A 22,213-nucleotide genomic window follows, 5' to 3' on the forward strand; every position below is an offset into this window, starting at 1 on the left:
TATTACCTATTTTCTTCTCTAATAACAAGCCAGTGTGAAAGATTTGCCTGTTGACTGGTGGAATTATACCTGGCTTATACAGTCAAGTTTTACAGACATAATTTTTCTGTTAAAATAAGGAAAAATGTAATGGTTTTAAGACACAAGCAGTGCTACCAAATCACTAAGAGACAACAAGCTATATCAATATACAATTTTTGTTAACATCTACTCCATTCACAGAATACACCTTAAATTATTTCAATGATGTACTTTTTCCTTACAAGAAGGGAAAAAAAAAAAAAAGTTTCTAGTAGAAGATGATGCTGTCTACACACTTTCTAGAACCGTTATTCACCAGCCTTCAAACAGTAGGCTGAACTTCCCAAGCTCATCATGGCCTCTAACATTTACTTAAACTATGACAAAAGAGAGGAGGGGGGGGGGAAGCACGTTAAATGGAGCAGCCATTTCTCAGCTTTTCCCTTCATGATACCCACCAGCCTGCCTCCCTACAAACCCAGAAAACCAAGCAGCACCTTACAAATCTCCTCCTTGTCAGGATAAACATGCTTAATGGCAGACAGATTCTCAACCTTCAGCTCCTCCAGAAGGCTCTCCTACCTTTCCCCTCAGGCTATGGCCGGTTGGCAGGGGCCCGAGATTTCTCATCGGTGGTTTAACTCTTTCTAACCCATCACCCAGGCCAAACTATGAACTCGCTTAAGAGCATCCTCCCGTCCAGAGTAAATTTCTAACGTTTTTCCCTCTGCTAGGTTCCCGATAGTGAGGACACGCATTATTTATCGACTGTAATTTCAAGACAATTAGCTGAGTGAATGGAGTAATTTCTGAGCATGCAGTGGGACGCAGAGAACATACGGTATTTGCCAGACTGTTGACATTAAACGCCCACCAGCAAGGCGGAGGTCTGGGGCTGGCCGGCGATGGAGGGCAGGATGCTGAGGATGTGCTTACAGGACCTGCGCTCAGGACCCCCCTCCATCAGATCCTGCGCCTCTTCTCAAGTTTTCCTCCGCACCCCTTTCCAGACACGGCCGAGTCTTGGGTCGTGGGGTGCCGGGACTGGACCTCGCCGCCGAGAGGGCTCCCAGGCAGAGCGCGTCTGGGGCTGGGGGGCCGCGGCCCGGGGCAGCCCTGCCCTTGGGGGCGGAGGGGCGCTGCGCAGCCGGGCCGGGCGGAGGCACGGCCCGTCCCCGCCCGCTCCCGCCGCGGGGAAGCGCTGCGCCAGCGCGGCCGCGGCCCTCCCCACCCTCGCGTTCAACTGGTGGGACCCTACCGTCCCCCCCGCTCTCCACCCCCGGCAGCGGCGCGCAGGAGGCGGCGGGACGAAGCCGGCGGCGGGGACGGGGACAAGCGGCGGGCGGCCCGGCTCGGCGGGCGCCGCTGGCTAAGGATGCGGGCGGCGGCCCGGCGGCGCGGGCTGCTGCAGGCGGGCGGCGGGCAGCGGCGCAGCGCCTGACCGCAGGGCTCGGCTCCGCTCCTCTCCCGAGGATGCTGCGGGGCAATGCCCGGCGACAGGGAGGACGAGATTTGCGAGAAAGCGCTGCAGCTCCTGGCCGAGCTGTGCTCCGTCGGGGCGGTGGAGAACGAGAACTGCCGGGATTTCATCTACTACCTGCGGGACAGAGCCCGGCCCCGCCTCACCGACTCAGGTACGGCCGCCGCCGTTGGCCTGCAGGCACTGGCGGCCTCCCCTGTCCCCTGGATACCGGAGGAGGGTGAACATCCCCCAGCGTCCCGCGGAGGCCGGGTGCCGCGGGGCGAGGCCTGCCGCTGGGTGCGAGCGAGAGGCAGGGGAGGGTGGCTCCTGGGAGTGTGGGGGGGGATTTGCCCCGGTCTGGCCGGCGGAGGATGCTCGTCCCGGTTCGGCTGCTTGCCGCTACGCCCTAAGCTGCCGGGTCTCCGTTAGAGGCGTCCGGCGAGCAGCTCTTGGGGGAGATGTAGAGCCCTCCTTCGGCAGCTCTCCCCGCCGCATCCCGGTGCCGACAGTGTGGGCTACCCGGCAACTTCGTCCCGCCGCCGGGGTCGGTTCGGCTCCGCCTGGCCCGGAGCGGGCCCGGCCTCCCTGTCCAGCGCCGCCTCCCCGGAGCTTGCTGCAGTGCCACAAGCCCGGGGCCCTTCCTGGGTTCCTGCGGCCCTCCCCGCTACGCCGGGTTCAGTTGTAAAGAGCGGTGGGGGGGGGGGTGTGTGTATTGGAAGTGGGTGTCATAGCTCGGTTTAGATGCAGCACAATTTAACCGAACTTTCTAATTCTGTGTATTTCACAAGGAAAAAAAAAGACTGTTTCTTCGTTTCTGTAGCAGATGTGGGGTTGTAGGTCTGATACGATGTACTCTGACTGTTTCTATGTGTGCGCGCCTGGATTACGATTGCCTTTTCATGTCTTGGTATAACACAGAAACTTTAACTTAAGGAAGCTTTTTAACAAGAAAGCTGAGCTCCAGCTACATGAAAATGTTGAAAGAGTGCTAATGTTCTGTGCATCTCTGGCTGTAAGGAAAAGGCAGATTGCAATTTGAAGTAGGAGTTTGTTATATTTCTTTTTATACTGTCAGGTTCAGTTTGCTCAATTTGAGGAGAAATCTAGAGAGTGAAAGGTGAAGTTGATAAACATTTGCTGTGCTGGAAAGCTTGGCTCAGCTCAGCTGATCCTCGCAGCACGGTATTAATTTATTTAATATTCTCTGACATAAATTAGGTCATTTAGCATGGGGTAGTCTGATGACATGCTAGTCTTAAATCTTTGTAATTTGTTGTGTCTGAACTAGCAGTGCAGTTTACTGACAAATGCTTGGATGTGCTGAAAGGCCTGGCAGAAACAAGTAAAACTAAGAAAAAATTAGTGACAAAGTGATCTGCTATGACAATAAATGAATAAGGAATTTTCTGACATTCAGTTTGCTTGTATCTAATGCTATTTGCAGCCATTCTGGTTTTGTTTGTTTGTTTGTTTGTTTCTCCAAATTGAAGTGATTTATGCAATGTTTTATAAGGATTCTTTAGAATTAGGTAAATTTAATTGTTTTGTTCATATAGGCAGATTGAATTGCTTTGTTCACATTTTGGTGGCAGACACCTGTGATTTTTCTGTAGTTTTCATTTATCAAGGGATCAGTCATGTATTTGTATGTCAGGTGATGAGTCCAGAAATGTTTTAAATCAGTGCTGACTTTGAATACTAAATTACTTGAAATGCAGATGGAGACTTTAACCTCAGCCACTTGGATAACAGCTCTTCAGATTTCTTTCAGAAGCTACCTGCTTTTTTTTCTCTCAGCCTTGGGCAAAAAGTCTACTCGGCATCTGTTTGGGAGCATTTTTAAAACACGGTCTGTTCAGTAAAAATTTATCACCTCTACCTAAAGATTAAAAATAATAATAATAAAATCTGTGTTTATTTCTACCTGTTTTGCTTCAACCACTATTATACAACAGCCTTCTGGTATTGTTGCAAACCTGCTCAATTACACAGAGCAGCGGTCCCTAACCTCTGCCAGCCAATGTGCAGCAACAGGGAGCAATTACGCTGCAGGCAGCATCTTCCTGTTGGCCTCAATTTTAACATTTATATTTTTTGCAGCTGCAGCCAGTCACAGAGGGTCTAGCAGGAAACATGTTATCTGTAAGCCCTGACTGGCAGCCACTTCTGTAGGGAAGCAATGTCAGGAATTTATTAATTTACCTTGTCTTCTGTTTTTTTGATTAAAATACATAGATTGTCCCAGTGAGCTGGCTGCCCATTGGTTTGTTTATCTGGTCCTTGGATATGATGGTATGGGCTGCAAGAAGGCAGTGTACGTGACTTCCAAAATGAAGTAATACAGTTCACAATCAAAGGGTAGTACATTGACCCATCTAAATTTACTTAGTGACTTTCATTGACTTAATGATGGCATTAAAAAGCCCTGACAGCTAATCCATTTGTTTTCCAGCCACTAGTGGTCTAAACACAGGGGGATGAAGAAAGCCTTTCCTGAAAGACAGAGTCTTAGAATTGGGCAAAAGATGAGGCTAGCCTTGTCATAATTTTTTCCCCTTTGTGAAGGTGATGTGTACTTGCCAAACTGAGCAATTTCTCTTAGGCCAGCCAAATGAGCTACCAAAAAAACATGGGCAACTTTGTTAGGGTTGAAAAAAGTGCAGCTAGACAACACACACAGCTTTTGTACAGGAATTAAAGCCTGTGCTTATGGGAGTTTTTCTGCAATAAAGTGGCTAATTGTGTAAACCCAGCTATGTGGTAGATAGAGATGATTTTACAGCACATTTGGTTTGGGCCATTCCTGTGTGGAGCTTCTCTTACTTAAGTGGAAGGGTGGCTGTACAAATGCAGTAGTTATTGGAAAAATCAAACTCTAGGGAGGGAGAGCGCTGAGGAGTTGCTGGGCCTTATACCAGGGTTCATCTACAAGCTCAGCCTCCTGGCACCCTTTGGTCCCAGCAAGAAGCAGCCAGATCTCTGGAGATCCACTGACTTCTTGCCTGACATCTGATGCAGTAGGCTGTGTGGCTCCCCAGCATCTGGTCTGAGTATTTGGAGTGTGACTCAGCCTGGGAAGGCAACAGAAGGGGACTAAATGATTGTGGCATACACAAGCATCTTCAGGTTTTGTAATTTGCCCTGTTATGGGAACTGCTGCACAGTGCTTAGAGCGTAAGTTTAAGGGCTGTTGAGTTCTAGGTTTAAAGTGCTGGTCTGCTGGATTTACAGGGTGACCTGGGGAGTCAGATTTTAAAGGTTTTTGGAAAACTAAAAATGCCAATAAGGCATTTGGTGAAACATCTTAACTTAGTTCCATAAGAGTTGTATGTCAGAGCACCTTTGAAAATCCCAAGAGGCATCCTACATACCTTAATCATAGAATCATAGAATAGTTAGGGTTGGAAAGGACCTTAGGATCATCAAGTTCCAACCCCCCTGCCATGGGCAGGGACACCTCGCTCTAAACAATGTCACCCAAGGCCTTGTCCAACCTGGCCTTGAACACTGCTAGGGATGGAGCATTCAGAACCCCCCTGGGCAACCTATTCCAGTGCCTCACCACCCTAACAGGAAAGAATTTCTTCCTTATATCCAATCTAAACTTCCCCTGTTTAAGTTTTAACCCATTACCCCTTGTCCTATCACTACAGTCCCTAATGAAGAGTCCCTCCTCAGCATCCCTATAGGCCCCCTTCAGATACTGGAAGGCTGCTGTGAGGTCTCCACGCAGCCTTCTCTTCTCCAGGCTGAACAGCGTCAACTTTCTCAGCCTATCTTTGTATGGGAGGTGCTCCAGTCCCCTGACCATCCTCATGGCCCTCCTCTGGACTTGTTGCAACAGTTCCATGTCCTTTTTTATGTTGAGGACACCAGAACTGCACACAATACTCCAAGTGAAGTCTCACGAGAGCAGAGTAGAGGGGCAGGATCACCTCCTTCGACCTGCTGGTCACACTTCTCTTGATACAGCCCAGGATACGGTTGGCTTTCTGGGCTGCAAGCGCACACTGAAGCTGGCTCATGTTCATTTTCTCATCGACCAACACCCCCAAGTCCTTCTCTGCAGGACTGCTCTGAATCTCTTCTCTGCCCAGCCTGTAGCTGTGTCTGGGATTGCTCCGACCTGGGTGTAGGACCTTGCACTTGTCATGGTTAAACTTCATGAGGTTGGCATCAGCCCACCTCACAAGCGTGTCAAGGTCCCTCTGGATGGCATTCCTTCCCTCCAGCATATCAACCGAACCACACAGCTTGGTGTCATTGGCAAACTTGCTGAGGGCGCACTCAATCCCACTGTCCATGTCAGTGATGCTTCTTTTTCTGTTCCATTCCTCCATTCCCTATTTGTAAAACATTCATAATATTTCTATATTCTACTCCTCTAGTCATATTGGCATTTGAAAACCATCACTGAAGCTCATGTAGTATCACCCCATGGCGCTGGATAAAGCAAATACTTGAGATGAGGAATAGAAGTTGCTTAACTAGAAGAATTATACTAATGTATTAAAGAAAAAAAAACAACAAAACAACAAGAACCCAAACCAAAATCAAACAACAAAACCAGCAAACAGGAAAAACAAAAACCAAAAAAACTCCAAACAAACAAAAGCCCGAACAACAACCCAGAAACAGACAAACCCATGAAGGCAGAAAATCTTAATGGAGGCTCTGACTATTGGAAGCATTAAGAACAAAACCACTTGTGTTCCCCTGTGGACCATTTGTCTAATAGATTGGTCTTACAACTTCTTAACTGAAAAACTTGGTGTGGCATAAATCAAACCTAACAGAAAAGGTGTATCTTGTTATTGCTGTTGTTGGAGTGAATCTGTGTTTATAAAACACCAGCTTCCTAGCAATTGCAGTGGGAGACCAGTATTGCTCTTTGTAAACCTGATGAATTTCTGCACTGCCTTTCGTTGTAGTGTTTTGCCAACTTTGTAGCAATTTGTGCTTCCTGCATACCTTCCAGTGACTGCTAGATAGGGCAATAAAATGTTCAAGGCATAATTACATGTGTGCTGGCAGTTGCTGAATATCAGTAAAATTAAGTTATATATAGGAAAAGTGTATGAGTTGCACACTGTGGGGCTTTGCACAAAACTTCATCTCCTTAGCTCATTCTGCAGATTGAATTTTTCTTCCTTTAGTTAAAAAGTATGCAACCCTTGAAAACCCAGAATAAAAAGTATAAAAAGATAAGAGGATGTCGTTATGAGCCCAATACTTACGAAGATAAGAGATAAAAAAAAATCATAATGAATTTTCATTAATTTCATAGCAGAAAAATGAATAGAAATAAAAGGTAAGCTAGGAAAAAAAGCTCTCATTTTCTGTTGTGTTGGATTGCATGTCTTGAGGATAAGCCAGTAAGTCTTAAAATGTTCTTCATTATGTGCTTATAGATACTAAAACATGGTGAATCTTGTGGGCACAGTGATGGCCATTAGGCATAAAGTATGCTATGGCTTATAAGATCAGTACTGTGCAGTGACAGAAAGTCAGAATTTAGTACTTGATGGAGGGTAAAGATAGTTGACAATCAAAAAACTTAAAAATGTGGGAGGGAAATGTGATGGATATTGAAGAAAATGTATGAGAAGGTGCAGTTATGGCCTTGCAGTAGGATTAAAGAATCATAGTAATCAGTGCTGTATTTTTAAATGTATACTTTTAACTACAGGAAAGAAAAGCACAAAGAAACAAAAAGGCCTGACTGGCATAAATGTAGACTCAGCCCAGCCGTGGAGTGCAAGAGCCAAGGCTGTGGCAAGTGTCATTCCGGCAGACCTGTAATTCCCTAGGAAGCTAACACTTGCAATTAAAAAGTATCCGAGCAAGCTTGTCTTTAATTCAGAGCTGAGTTTAAAACAAAACCTTTTTTTCAAAGGTTTTCAGAAGTGATCTAATTTCTTAAGAAACTTTTGTAACTCAGATGACTTAGTGATTTATTCCCCCCACAGCTTTCGGCAACATATCAAGCTGCAGTTTCATCAAGATGATAAGCACATCTAGATTTATCTAGATAAGTGCAAGAAGCATTTTTGGGTTGTAAAGACATGAAAAAGATCTGAGTGGGTGAAACAGCTTTCAGTATGTTTTTATTTTTATTTTACTCGTGATGAGCTCACTGTATTTTTAATTCTATTTTCCTCCTGCAAAATTAATGTAAAATGCTGCCACTTCAAATTGATAGTGTTCTATACGTCGTGCTAGTGCAAAACTCTACAAGATAGAGGAGAAGCGTGAATTGTATTCACTGACATGATGTCAAATGAACAAAGGAGTCTGAGACCCAAGTTCCTTTGGGTTTCAGGAACCAAAGTACTGTCAAGAGTTTAAAAAAAGTACAGTGATGTTATATATTTTAGTCTGAAATTATGTATTCTTTTTCTCTTCTGTAAAGTCAAGAACATGATTGCAGAATGCAAAAATGATTTCCTGTTGCTCCGCTAGTTTAATTCCCATCAAAGAAATAGGCTCTCAGAGGTTTTCCTGTCATATTGGAAGAGCTTAGTATTGTTTTTTCCCCACAAATCTGTTTTAAGTAGATAACTAAACTTTGAAATAAATTACGTTCAAAGAAAAGGGACTACCTGTGTGCTTAGTAATGGTTTGAAGCTGTAGTTAAAATAAATTAATTTTAAAAAAAGTAAAGTAATTTAAAGATTTTACTTTAACATCATTGCATGTAACAGCTAACCTAAAGTTGTATAGATCATTAAGTTATAATTGACACTTCAGAACCAGAGAGAAGGAAGGCTACAAAGATCATTCTTATAATAGAACTGATGTTAGGCTTTGATCAGGTTGGATCATAGTCATATTTAATATTGTCTAAATTTGAGACAACCCTTGCACTACTGAAATCACGTTACAATTTTCAGTGATGCAGAACAACTTTAGTACAATAGTACTTTCCTCTGACTTGAGAAAACAAACATGAGTAGGTTTTCTGTAGTTCCTCTGATCAAGACTCAGGTCCCTGCTGTCCTGTGGCTGCTCTTGAATGTTGTGGGATGGAGAGCAAGTGTAACTATGAGAAAAAGACCAAGAGGAAGGTGGCCTCCAGCCCTGCTTGGCCTCTGCATTCATACTCAGTATAGGTGTGGGAGCCAAGAACATTCTAGGTCTTCCATTTCCATTTTGGTTTCACTTCTCACCTATATGGGAATTGTACCAGATGTCTGTTATTTACAGTGTGCTGTTAGGCACTATAGCGTAACATTGTATTGTGCTTGTGTTAAATAGACGGATGCCAACTGCACCACGTTGTGTTTAGTAAAAAAAAGTATGTTTGCTCATATGCTATCTTCATTTTATATACATACATATATATATATAGTATCTATTTACTGAAGTCATTGCATGCAGTTTTGTGAAGTCATCCTAAAAGTCTGAATAACATAACTGACTTCTGGTTCAGTTGGTACCACAGTTTATGGAAGTCTCATCCAATGTGCAGTGAAGGCTCAAGAAAATGGTTATTTTGAACTATAACAAAAATAGATATAATTGAAAATAATCTAATGAGTAATGATAAAAACATAAACCTTTTAAGAACCAGGATGGCTAAATAGCATACAGTCTGTCTTACTCCTGAATTCTCATCTGAAATGCCAGTTTTGTAATGCAAAACATTAGGGTAAATTTAGCCCTTATACATGTGACTTTACTTGCCAGTAAAAGTTTATCTCTGCATTTGTCATAGCTCTTATTTCAGTGGGATTTGCACATTCCTTCTAGATAGAGGGGAGAGAGGAAAGAGTTGGCTAATTGTAGGTCCCTAAGAAATATGCCTATTTCCACAGGCAACAGTTTGTGTTTGCGGACCCAAAGCTCTGATCACTGAAGTAGAGGTGCTACTGTAACAGATTTATGGGTCATTAATTCCTAAAAAAACCATGAACTTGTGTAACAATAATGCCATTTTTAATAAGGGTGGAATTCTAGGTTGTTACGTTTTTGTGATTCATTCCTTTAGTGACCCAAGTACAGAAGATTTGCCTCACTTCCACCCAGATAGCTTTCTGGAATTTTCCTTTATAAACTAATTAATGGGAGTTTAATTACACTGACAAGTCAGAGACCTAGAAATATAAGTCCAAAATGGTTGCTGTCATAACAGCAGATGCATTTAAATTTGGTCTTGAGGCTTTGCAGCTCTATGGCATCTTTGTAATAAGTAGAGGTTGAACAAAAAACTGCAACTTATTTATTTGTGTTTTAAACCACGTTTTTAGGTTTAATTTTTCCTCCACTGAAAATAATGATCACTGTTGGCTTAGTGCAATGCTGTACTTAAGAACATTGTATCGTGCATCTTATGCTATATTTTGTAATTCATTTAAGCGCTTCTGTGGTTTTATTTAGACCAAAGAGATAAAGAGAGATTATTTTGGTTTAAAGCTTTATGTCCATTTTCTATTGCTAACAAAATTTTAGTTTGAAGGGTAAGAATTTATAATAATTAATTACAAATGGAAGGATTTTTCATAAAAATGCTGTCTGTTGCAAGTTAAAGAATCTAATCCCTAAAATCCATCATCTTACAAGATAAGTCTTTTTTTGCATGTTCTGTAGACTGTTAAGTAGTGAGTACTTGATCCAGTTATTGGAGAGTAGAGAAAAAATTCTGTCCCATTAAGAAAATGCTACATAGAACAGCTGATGGCTTGCACATTTATTACATTAGCTATTGTAATCACCCTGAATCTTTGATGTTCTAAGTTGCTCAGTATGTTCAGCTGCATTTTTCTTTTCTGATTTTAGACATTCATTAGCCAAGTAAAATCAATTTGGCTTCCTTTGGCAGACATGTACACTTCAGGATTTTATCTTGAATACTTCCTATGGTTAGTTGGAATTCAGAAAGACAGTAGATGCAGTCGAAACTGGCATATGCATTTGTGTGTCTCAAACCAATTTACAGTTGATGTGTGTCTACCAAAGATGAATATTAGAACAGTTAGAATAGTTAGAATACATAATCAGTCAGAAAATGCTTTTGGATTATTGATATAAATCCCTCCCCACCCCCCCCAAAAAAAATCAGACACTAATGATTTTGGAGCTAAAATTTTCAAAGGACATGTAAAATCATAAGACATGCCAATGGAGTTAATGGTTTCACTAATACATATTAAGATACTGCAAAAGTTGCTTATCGTATCAAAGTATGTAAATAATTACAATTTGTAATTCAGTAAGAATTATCCTACTATAGTATGTAAAAAGAAATGTACAATGCTAATTAGAAAATGATCAATGAGGTCTTGTGATCTTCTGTTTCCATTTGTAGCAGATTTTTTTATCCATTTAGAAGAAGTTTATTTATTTGGCTAAGGTCTCTCTGCACAGCATAAAGGAAGAGAGTGTTTCCCGAGCCTGCCTAGAAGGAAATAAAGGAGGTATTGAGTCAGTTCTCAGTGAGTGCTATTCTATTCGCTATAGTAGGGCTGATGTAGGATGTGTAGCAGTGGCATTATGGCAATTATTACCTGCTGAAGAAAGCTTTTAGATCCATTAGCAACCAAATGCAAGAGAAAACAGATCTGGTATTGCTTAAGAAAATACAGAAAGCTCAGAACAGAAAATTCTCGTATCAGTACTGGTTTTTTTTTAAGCTTTACCAATTTGCTTTGGGTAATATAAGACACAAGTCTAGACTAATAGCTCCAATTTTGTTTAATTTTATGGTTGTCCTCTCTTTGCAGTAGATCATGCTATCAGAAAAGGCTTCTATTTCTGCAGATGTCACTAAGGCAGCCATGGTAACAAAAGTCTAACTTAAACTTCTCAGTTTTTTTTTTGTTTAAATGTACAGTTACTAATGATGATTAATGTTTGTTCTAGATTTCCTAGCTGTTGCACAAAGGAGGTGAGAGACCTCATGGTGCAGCAGGCATGAGCATGAAGCCTGTCACTTGTGCTGCACAGGAGATGGGCATGAGGAGCAGGACAGGCAGCCAAGCCTCTGACAAGGGAAATGTCACTCACGTTCTTAAGAGACCAAAGAGCACCAAGCAGATTTGCTGTCACTCAGAAATTATTTAACAGAGTTGAAATTGGGATTTTGAGGACCTGGCTAGAGAGATGTAATAGTCAGGAAAAGTTGTAGATACACCTTGTTATACCTTTGTATGAAGTTACATTTCTGTTTTATATTTCACTAAAATTTGCCAGTTTTCTGAATTTCAAAGCCTTTTGAGCTTTTTCTTAGAAAAAAAAGTAAAAGCAGATCTGTCTAAGTGCTTTGACTGTCCCAGAGTCGCATCAGATGCTCAGTGCTTTTTTTGGTTGCTTGGTGGTTTGGGATTTTGTGAGGATTGGATAGTTTGGTAAGCCTGACTGAGGAAGCATGATTTGACAGTGACAGCAGGGCTATAGCTAGGCAGGAAAGAAAAAGCTTGGCCATTGTGGCTTCACCTCATAAGGAAAACCTGTCACCTTGGCCCTTCCCTGTTCAGCAGCATCACTGGTCCCATCAGCTTCTGTTAACTGCAGAAGGTGTAACATTTTTATATCTGCTCCTGTTCTCAAGTTAATGTCTTGTTCCTACCTACCTTTTTCATTCTCTACCTGTCTTGTGTTGTAGTTATGTTATGAACAATTATTTGACTAGTCAAGATGATTTCTTTCATACTGCTGTATTTCATACTGCTTCTATGACCAGTGATGATAAAATAGCTAAGAGCAGCACCCAAAATAGCACTGCAAAGGTACAGGTTTGCTTGAGTGATTTGATAGTAATTATTATATCTGTACTGTGGTGTAGTGTTACAAGTGCAACTCGACACTGTGAAGAAAACCTGCTCTTTCTTCCTTCAGTGTATTTTTCTTCCTTCTTTTCTGTTTTTCTTGGGAGCTGGAAACCAGAACAGACCTTAATATCAAGAGAATCAGAAACATCTTCAGACACCTCAACTATTTTTCCTTCCTAAACTGCGGGAAAACAATTTTTCATCTTCAGGAACATTTAAATTCAGTCTCAGGATTCACTTCTCATCCTAAAGGCTCTGTGTGCCAAGAGAAGGAACAGGTATTTTGTTAAAATGGAAGTCTTGGGATTTGACATTTTCAGTATTTTGGCTGGTTTGCCTCCTTTTTTCCTGTACCCCTTTTTGTGAGGAAGATTTCCAGTAGTAGTTGTTGCCATGGTACTAAGCAAGGTGTCATGTTTTACTAAACAAGGTGTCTACTCCAATCTTAAAACTGTGTTTATGGTTGTATTGTGAAAAATTATCTCTTCTACAAGTCAGGCTTGTTTACACAGAATTAATGCAGCACCACTTCCCTTATTCCAAAGTGGAGGGAGGTTCTTCAGGTCATTCCCTGTGTGTCAAGGCAAATGCGAGCTTCAGCAGTGCTGGAAAAGCCTTAGAATTAGCTCTGTCCTTCCACTCCCTTGTTAGCTGTTCAAATGAACAACCGCTTCACGCCCTGCCGAGCAGCTGATTGGCCTTGGAGGGAAGAAACATCTGAAGCAGTATTAATGTTTCATTCAAAATCATGAGAGTCAAGGAGGAGAGGAGGTGAAATAGGGAATTCAAAACCCCAAATCAGTACAGCTTTTTATTTCACCAGGCTCTTTTCTCTTAAGCAGCATCTCTAATTGTCTCCCACAATGGATTTCCTCTCAGGATGGTCCTGCTAACTTTGTGAGATTTTTTTTTGTCGAGGTAAATTTAACAGTGCACAGAGAGGAGTTCAGCCCTCTCTCTTCCACTTGCTTGTCTCTCTCCATTCTGTGTTCCTTCTCCACAGCCCTGTTAACGGTATCTAGTATGAGGTATGCTGTATGCAGTAGCAAAGAAGCTGTGCAGTCTGTCCATCCTCTGCTATTTTCCTTTCTCAAATCATCACTGTTGCATCAAGACCTCGTATGTTTGCCATTTAAAAATCCCTTTTTATTTCATCAGAAAGCAAAACAGATCAGAAATCCATAAAATTAGTGTCTTAAAATGCTATCTCAAAGATATAGGAGCAAGCTAGATGTGATAGTGATCAGTAAAGGAATGCATGACAGCAAGATGAGCCGGCTGCATCCGGGAAATACACAAGTCCTTGGACTCCAACAGTACAAAAAGTCCAGAACTGTAAAAGAGGAGCAATTCTTACTTTTCTGTAGCAGTTCCAGCAGTTTGAAACATGGTTGTCAGCTATTCCAGTGTATTTATTGCAGTCATAGCATCAGTGATGTTAAAATAAACATCACCTCAAAGTGGATATTCACATAAGATCTTGGATTAATTGTAAATAATAGATCAGGTGCCAGGGTTATTAAATCTGGAAATGTTGCTAATAGATAAAAGTGGTTCTTTTAGGAGTAGAAAAACATGTTAGATACATAAGTGTTGCATCACTATCCCTTGATTAACGAGGATGGACCCCTTTTACAATGTTTTAAACAGTACTCTTGCCAGTAAATGACAGCAAACAGATGCTAAATCCTTAAGTACTCCTTAAATAAACATTAGTATTGTTGAGTTTAAAAGTCTAAATGTTGCTTTTTTTTTTTTTTTTTACTTATTAATATTTGGAGAAAAGAAGGGAAAAAAGCAAGTTTTTAGTGAGTATTTCCAGACTCAGCAATTAAATGAAAGGAATGATGCTGACACATTTCATTCAAGGTAATGGGAGGACTTACCCTAGCTAAGAGGAATTAGAGACACACAAGACAGCCCAGGAGATGTCTGCCTGTAAGTCCTGCAAATCAGTTATTACTCTATAGTATGTTATCACAAACTTGTTTGATTCAGGAATGTTGTCTAGAGACAGTATGGTTTATTTGACTGGAAAAGATTACTAGTTGGGACTGTGAAAACTTAGGCTCTCTTCTTAACTGTGCCAGCCACTTGGGGTGTGGTCTTGGGGGAATCTCTCAGTGCTGTTTTTCCCCTGTCCTTTCAGTTGCCTTTTCAGGACTGATATGCAGTTAAAATTCCAGCTAATCCCCTGTGAGCAGTGGTGAAAGCAGGACATGTCTCAAGCAGGATGTCAATAAAGTACTGAGCAGAAAACTGTCTAAAAAGCAAGCAAGAGAAAAGAGTGGGTCCAAGGACTTAGGTGGAAAGTAGTCTCCCTGAATATGGCATGCTCTGTTTTCAGAGTAAACAGGTAGCAAGAGCCTGTACTATGCTGGGGCCTCTCAGTACTTTACTCTTATAAATAATAAACAGAATATATTTTCCTCCTGGGTAGTTTAGCAAATAGAAATGTGCCTCTCTTATCAGCAAGGAAGCCATAATTGAGAGACAGAGATTTGATGGAATGCACATTCAGATGGAAATAAATAAAAGCATAAGAAGGATTTCAAAACTTCTGTTTCTGTGCCGCCAGGCTTAATCTGAATGTCTAGCTATAGAACTTCTTCATGGTATCTGTTTGTAAGCTTAGATTTATGTTTCAGACCTAAATCCCACCCCACACTCTAGCCTGCTTCTGTCTGTGCAACAGTATTAAAACAGTAACTTTTAGTTATCTTTCACATAGCCCAGTGTTTTGCCATTTACTGCCTCTTTTTTAGCGTGAGAGTTTAAAACATTTGCTTTCCTGGCCTGGGTTGGGCTGCAAATTCACTTCTCGGCATGATACCATTTGAGACTGAAAGTGAAAGGGCTGCTGTGCTGGTAATCCTGTTTACGTTATTGTAGCAGAAATGCACAATGCAAAGTATGTTTTTTGATGGGAGAAGCCTTTTAATGTGCCCCCATTCTCCAGTTTATCACACACACACACACACACACACACACACACACACACTTGGGATTAAAGAATGTATTTTTACTGACTCAGTTTACTTGTCATTAAGGATATATATTTGTTTACTAATGTCAGTATACCTCAACAAGCAGGTTTTGCTCATGCTTAGGAAACTTATAAAACTAATCACCCACCCCTTACATGTGTAAGTCCGCAACATAAATTGTTTAACAGTGGGGTAGCTGTACTCAGAAACCTGCTAATAGCCTCACTTGCACAAGTCTGGAAGCTTGGAACATGCAGCTCTTCGAAGTTCATTGTCATTTTCCCTTCTTCTTCCTTTTCTCCTTCCTTTTTAGCTCCTTTTTGACAATTGGTTTGGCTGGTTTTTTTTCCTGAAGTGAATGTAATCTTACAAGTGCAGTGTTTTATGGTCTTAGCATTCACATTTTAGTCATTCAAAAAGTTATTCCTTTTTCCTACATTCATCTGAGTTTCTATAATTTGGGGGTAGAACTTGATCCAGCTGTCAGATTTCAAAACCAGCTAAACCAGAGCCACTGAATTTGACCTCATGGCTTCTGTAGCACTGCTTTCACTCAAAATCATCTCCGAGAATAAAATTTGCAAAGAAACATCTGTGAGTGTAACTGCTCATAGCCCACTGAAACTCAGTGGGAATTTGATGTATAAGCCCTTCACATATTTTTTTTAATCCGAGCCCCATAGTTTGTGGTTCCATAAAATAAGAAAGGACTGCTGTTCAAAATACTTAACCCAGTGTGATAGCAATCCATTTTGAATGATCGTATATTTCATTTCGTCTTACTTAAATAAGTGTATGCTATAACAAGCATACAAGTAATGGAGAAATTCGTCCTTAAAAATATAAGAATGTGACCAGCTTTCACCTCAGTGCTATGAACTGTCAGCAAAAGTTAGAAATCTGCAGTGTGAAAGTGCTAACTTAGTGAGGAAAATAGAGGTTATTAGATTTCAGATTAATGGTAGGAACAGTGTTAATTTAAGGGAAATAGGACTGCTGACACTTCCTGAGAGAAACATGCATACAATCACCTGATTCTAGAGAGGAGTTTTAAAATAATGTTCATGTAACATTATGTAACATTAAAATAATGTTCATGTACAGTTTTAGGTAAATTTTTTTCCTAATATAATCAAATGATCAGAAGTGTGGGTTTTGGTTCGGTTTGGTTTTTGGCCATGTGGGACCATGAGAAGCAGTAGAAATTGGTGGGTGCTTTATCTACCTACGGATGTTGGATGACAAAGAAAAAAGTACCCAATGTTCAAAAAAATTATCCTGAAATCACTCAGCTGAAGTAGCTGAAAAATTAGCAAATCCCATCAGTGCGTTCCAGTTAGCAAGGAAAGTGGGTTGTAGCTGGCTCTGGGGAGCTGAGAAGAAACCCCCATTACTATTTTTAGTTGCAGTTTTTTTCTAAGCAAGAATAAAAACTGTGGAGACCAGAAGATGGAAAAACAGTGACTAGACATTTACTATCAGTTTAGTCTGTTACGTATGCTCTTTTTTCCCTTAGAAGTAGGAGAATTCTTGGAGTTCTTCAAAACCCAAGGAGTTCCCCAGATCTGAGAGCAATCCAGCTGAGCAATGCCTGGGCAAGAAGACATGAAAGCTGTGGCTCAGTGTTTCCAAACTGTTCTCTTATGTGTCCCACTGCTGTGGTGTTAATGGTTCCTGGGAACAAGGGGCTGCTGCCAACATTTTCTTGTTCACACTGTTTTTGTAATTCTGAGGGGGAAGTTAGGAGAGGAGCTGTTCTCCCCTTGAAACAGGCTTGAGGAAGAGCAGCCTGGAGGCAGCAAGAAGAATGTTGAAAAGTTGGTAGTCCCTTCTCTACATCCCATTTGTTTATGTGCACCCACCTGGAAATGCCAGCGTGCAATGGGGAGGGTATATCAATGATTATAATTGAAGTAGTCTTAAAAAAACCCTGTACTGTATACCATGATTATAATTTCTCTCTCTGGTAAGGTGGTTTTTCCTCTGTTTCTTATTTATTGCTTGAGTGAATCTAATAAATTTGAAATTATGTTTCAAAAGAAGTAAGATATTATGCAACTGGTGGTATTTCACTGCAGAATAACCCCAAAGGGATTTGTAATCTCTTGGCACTAACATCATCTAACAGTGAGCCAAATTGAATAATAAGCTCAGCGCTACGAACGCAGGTTTGTAATCAGCCTCATTCTGTGCCGGCTAGCATTGCCTAGTAATTAATTATTATTCCATATTTATGCTATCAATGACACACAGAGGCTGGCCTAAGCATGCTGAAGCCGCTGGCAGCAGCTGCAGCAGTGTATGTACATAAGGATATGTTGTTCTCCCACCGTAAACGTATGCTGTAGACAGTCTCGTAAAAGATTTGTCAGTAAGTCTTCCCTGTAGCTAAACACAAGACAGTACATGCCGGACATCAGTCAAAGATGCACAGTGACATGTAGTTTACTAATTGCTATTAATGTTTACAGGATTTGGAATGTCCTATTTGGTTTTGGCACAGAAAGTGCAGTCTACTAAATTGCTTGTCACCTTTGTTTCATTCTAGGGCTCACTGAGAAACTCATATGCAATTAACTGTAATTGCTATACTGTATTTATTCTAAAGTACACAATAGTTTTATTATTTTGTTGTTTGGATCTCAAAATTGGGGAGTTAATGGCTTATAAAAATACAATTCAAAATAAGGGGATCTTCGTGGTGAGGGATTTTTTTCAGAGCAGAAGCTCATATTCCTCCTGTACCTGAAATCTCATTGACTTCAGGGAGAGTAACTGGTGCATAAAGACATGTCAGGTGACTCTTTTTACCAGCTTGTGTGGCACAAGGAGAGGAGTTTGATGTGCTGCACACCATTGTGGTTATAGTACTGAATGTCCCTGTTGTGCTGCTACCGGGAGTGGAATTTGATCCAGTTGAAGGACACACCAGGTGGGCCTAGAGCACTAGCTGCAGGAGGACGCTGTGTCCACTTGCTGAACCCTTGTGTCTAGCTTCAGCCTTGGTTGTACCAGAAGAAAAACTACTTAAAACATACCCACCTGTGGTGTGTCTCCCTCAAATGAGTACTACCAGGCTCCAAGTATAGATGCAAGGCAAAACTGCAGCAAAAAGAATCCTTTCCCCTCCTCCAGTGCTGTGTTACTAACGTTGACACATCCTATATTATTTACAAAGACTCCAGCTAAAGATGTTGGAACGAACTGTTACGCTGTCTGTAAGACAGAGAAGTTGTTTTCTGCATAAAGAACTGTGCTGTAAGTCTTGAAAGGAATGCATTTCCTCCACATATTGTAGGTTACAAGGTGCAAGAAGCACTGAATTGCTCACATGAATATATCTGCCAGCTTGGACTGGCAGTGTTTTCTGTTTAAACTGCCAGAGCTCCAGAATGAGCATGGACTGCCTAGAAACCTCAATAGAAGAGAGAGCTTTGCCAAAAAGTAGTCCAGCAAAAAAAGTGAAGCCCTTCATACAGATAAAGGACAGGAATTTGGAAATGATCCCTTTACAGGAAGGGAAAGCTGCATAGTCTTCTGGTGTCACCCAGGGTTTGGATGGTGGAGCACAGGTCTGGTTTTCAAGTTCAGACTGACAGTACCTGCTCATTTCATGGTGGGTTGTTCAAGGACTATCTGATCATAAGTTTCCTTGCTGTCCTTATTTAAGTAGACGATAGATACGCTTTAGTTCCTCATATTAAGAAACTAGCTGTTCTCATTTTTCTGGAGAAAATAATTTCAGAAGATAAGATACAGATCTAGCTAAATTAATTAAAGAAAATGCAAATCCAGTAGAATGAGAATGTAGGATCTACTTGCTGCAAGCACAAAATCTCTCCAAGAGTCTGAATATGACAAGTAATGACAATAGTTCTACATCTAAAATATTAGAAATATCTTCTACCAGGATGCAGGATGAAGACAGAGACTATTTGATTCAAATTTGCTTTACCTGCTGCAAGTGGAAAGGCAAGCCTAAATCTGGACTGATTTCCAGCACCCTCAAACTATTTTAGAGCTTATTTTTAATCCAGTTAATTATTTTGCTATTCCCCATTCAATTAGTTATCAGATTAAATGTTTTATATAATATGTAAAATGGTGTTTTGATAATAAAAGTTCTAAGAGGAATACTACAGAGTTTGCATTAGAAGAAATCATAGCAAGATTGGGGTATGCAGAATTCCAAGTTTAAACAGACTATTAACTTTGGTAGCAATTACATAGATATGTATATACTACAAGGAGATGGGATTGTACTACATGGGGTATGAAAGACTGCTACAAATCTTTACTGTAGGAATCATTTAGCATTGTACATTAATACCATTGCTTGGATTATCTGCTCAGATCTTCCAGCATAGTGACATTTACCAAAGCCTATATTTATTTTTTTTTATTACAGATGTTGACTGTAGTTGCTTTTTGTGACATTTTAGGCTTTCTTGGGTCTACTCTGAAAAAAAATATATTTTTATTTACGACCAAAGAATTCATGCTTGGCAGTTCCTATGTGCTGCAGATGTTATCTGTACCACTGTTATCTGTACCACTGTACCACTGTTATCTGTACCACTTTGTCTCCGCACAGGTCTGTTCGTTGTGGGTTGGTTCTTTATGTGTTGGCATTATGCCTGCTGCCTCGCAGAGATCAGGTGCAGGGGGAGAGATGACAGCTTTCTCAGAACTCAGTTATTTAATAAACTCATTTATAACTAGATTATTGGAAAAAGGCATACCATCTGTTTAGTGGTCAAAATCTTGTTTGTGTGCTAAGCAATGCTTATTAAACTCTCTGCATCCCTTCTATTTAGTCACATGTTTCACTAGAAGCAACTAGAAAGTTGCTAGACTCAATATTAGAAGTGAGAAAATCCAGGTTCCATTTTCAACTGATTTACCTAATTTCGCCTTGTATCTGTGCTGCATCTTGGTTTCTGTTTCCTGCTTATAAAAAGACATTTAAATAATATTGACATTTATAGAAGGAGGGAAAAAGCTACTTAGTGATAAACAGTTTAATCCTTGTCATAATTTAACAGCTTTGTTCTAAAAGCTACTTGGTAATGTGTGTTGAAAAACACTACAAACTCTTCTGCAAATGTCCGTTAGGGTTTCTAAACACATTGCTTGCAGTGTTTACATTCCATTAACATTTGTCAGACCCAGATTTGCTCCCAATGGTTTTAACAATGTATGTCCAGACAATTGGAGAGCACACAGAAAAATTGTAATGCTTTCTAGCAGCTTTCATGAATAAACCTCAATTAAATAAAATAAAAAAAAAGATAATTTACTCATTCTATCAACAAGGGCAATATTACTAATGAGTTAAGGACAGAAAACTGTGATTTATGTCTCAGATGTATAGTAGAGGTCTCTAAGGTGGTAAATAAAAACAAAATCTGAAAAAAAATAGCTTGCAAATTTCTCTTAAAAATCCTTTAAATTACATCTTTCTCTGAAAAGTCTGGATTTGCATTGCTTTTCCCATTCATACGATATTTGAAATTACTGGAGGAAAATATTTTGAATGGACCTTGTCATCATCCAGCAGGGCAGAAGTCATACTGTTAGTTGATGGACAGTAATGATACATGGTGCATAAAAGGTAGGCTGAAGATTTTGACAAGAAAGGTGTCAGCCCATTATCTTAGTCACTCCTGAATAGTTTCACTCCTGGGCATACACTAAGCCTATGTCTAGCTGCTAGGAAAAATCAGGGTCTCATACGTGCACAGAGGGTTTGTTTTTGTAATTCTGAGGTCCTTGTGATGAGCCATCAACTGATGACTGTCATAGAACAAAATCATTTAGGTTCAAAAAGACCTTTAAGATCATTGAGTCCAACAGTTAACACTGCCAAGTCCACCACTAGAGCATGACCCTAAGCGATGTATCTACACGTGTTTAAATACGTCCAGCGATGGTGACTCAGTACCTGTATGGCCAAGGAGGGCAGCTTGCTTTTTGGCACCACTTTCTCAAACAACTTCTTACAACTCCGTTACAATAGAGCAGGGTTCCTACAGTAAACTGTGGCTACAGCCTTACAGATCTGAGAGTTGTTATCCCCCTTAATATGCTTTACTCATCAGAACTTACTCTTTTTTTTTTCTAAACACCAAATCCCTAGAAGCAACTTCATTTATTAGGCTTGTATCAATGGTCACTTTCTATGAATTTAATATATACTTCAGAATCTTAGCTTTCCACCCATGCTGATTTATCTTAGGTTTGGGATGTACATACATGGATGTGTATTAGAGGGGAGAGATGGAGTGAAGGAGAACAGAAAGCAAAGGAGAAACTTTTGAACACACAAAACAATGTAAATCAGTCTGGAGCCATCTGCCTAAGTCTGAAGTGTTTGAAAAATGGTGTGTCTGAACTGCTCCTATTCATTATCATCAAGGGAAGTAGGTAATCTTTGGGATTCTCTTAAAATTATTTTTTTAATAGCTGAACATTTTTAGGTATATTGAAGTACCTCCTGGTGTACGTTAGATACATTGAACCTCTTCACAGTGGTTGATACTGGGTTCAACAGGCAGTCATTCCTATAAATTACTTCTGGTATAAAATGTAAGACATTCTGATCTTCCACTGACCTCAGTCCCTGCTGCTCACAAGTGGATGTTTCCTTATTTGTGCAGAAAGGCTCACAGTGTTTCTTAAATATCTAAAATATAAAACACTTCCTGCTTTTCTTAGGTGCAAAATGTACGTACCATGAGGCCCCTTGCAGCTTTTGAAATCTCTGGACAGATGCAAAGCTAATGACTCACCTAAGTTACTATCAGACTTAAACCCCTGAAATGCTATAGCATTAGTATCTTGGCCTTTATGTCAAGATGAATGAAAAACAATTTTAGTCCTGACTCAGCAGGCCTTCCTGATTTGTTTTTACATATAGGCAAAAAATAAGCTGTTTTTCCTAAAAGCTGAAACATCTCAATCTCAAAAGTTGT

At 40.6% G+C, this 22,213-nt stretch overlaps 1 protein-coding gene across 1 annotated transcript in view; it reads left to right on the plus strand.

Annotated features, from left to right (window-relative positions):
• Positions 1-1,391: 1,391 nt before the first annotated feature.
• Positions 1,392-22,213, plus strand: part of SYT9 (synaptotagmin 9) — a 37,890-nt gene continuing 17,068 nt past the window's right edge. Inside the window, exon 1 of the mRNA XM_061356651.1 lies at positions 1,392-1,655. Coding sequence (XP_061212635.1) covers positions 1,508-1,655 — 148 coding nt within the window. The 5' untranslated portion in view covers positions 1,392-1,507. The remainder of the gene's footprint in view (positions 1,656-22,213) is intronic.

The sequence above is a fragment of the Neopsephotus bourkii genome, unplaced genomic scaffold (assembly GCF_033783945.1).
Source record: "Neopsephotus bourkii isolate Nb327-2 ecotype Australia unplaced genomic scaffold, CSIRO-AGI_Nbou_v1 NB_860, whole genome shotgun sequence".
Taxonomy (NCBI): domain Eukaryota; kingdom Metazoa; phylum Chordata; class Aves; order Psittaciformes; family Psittacidae; genus Neopsephotus; species Neopsephotus bourkii.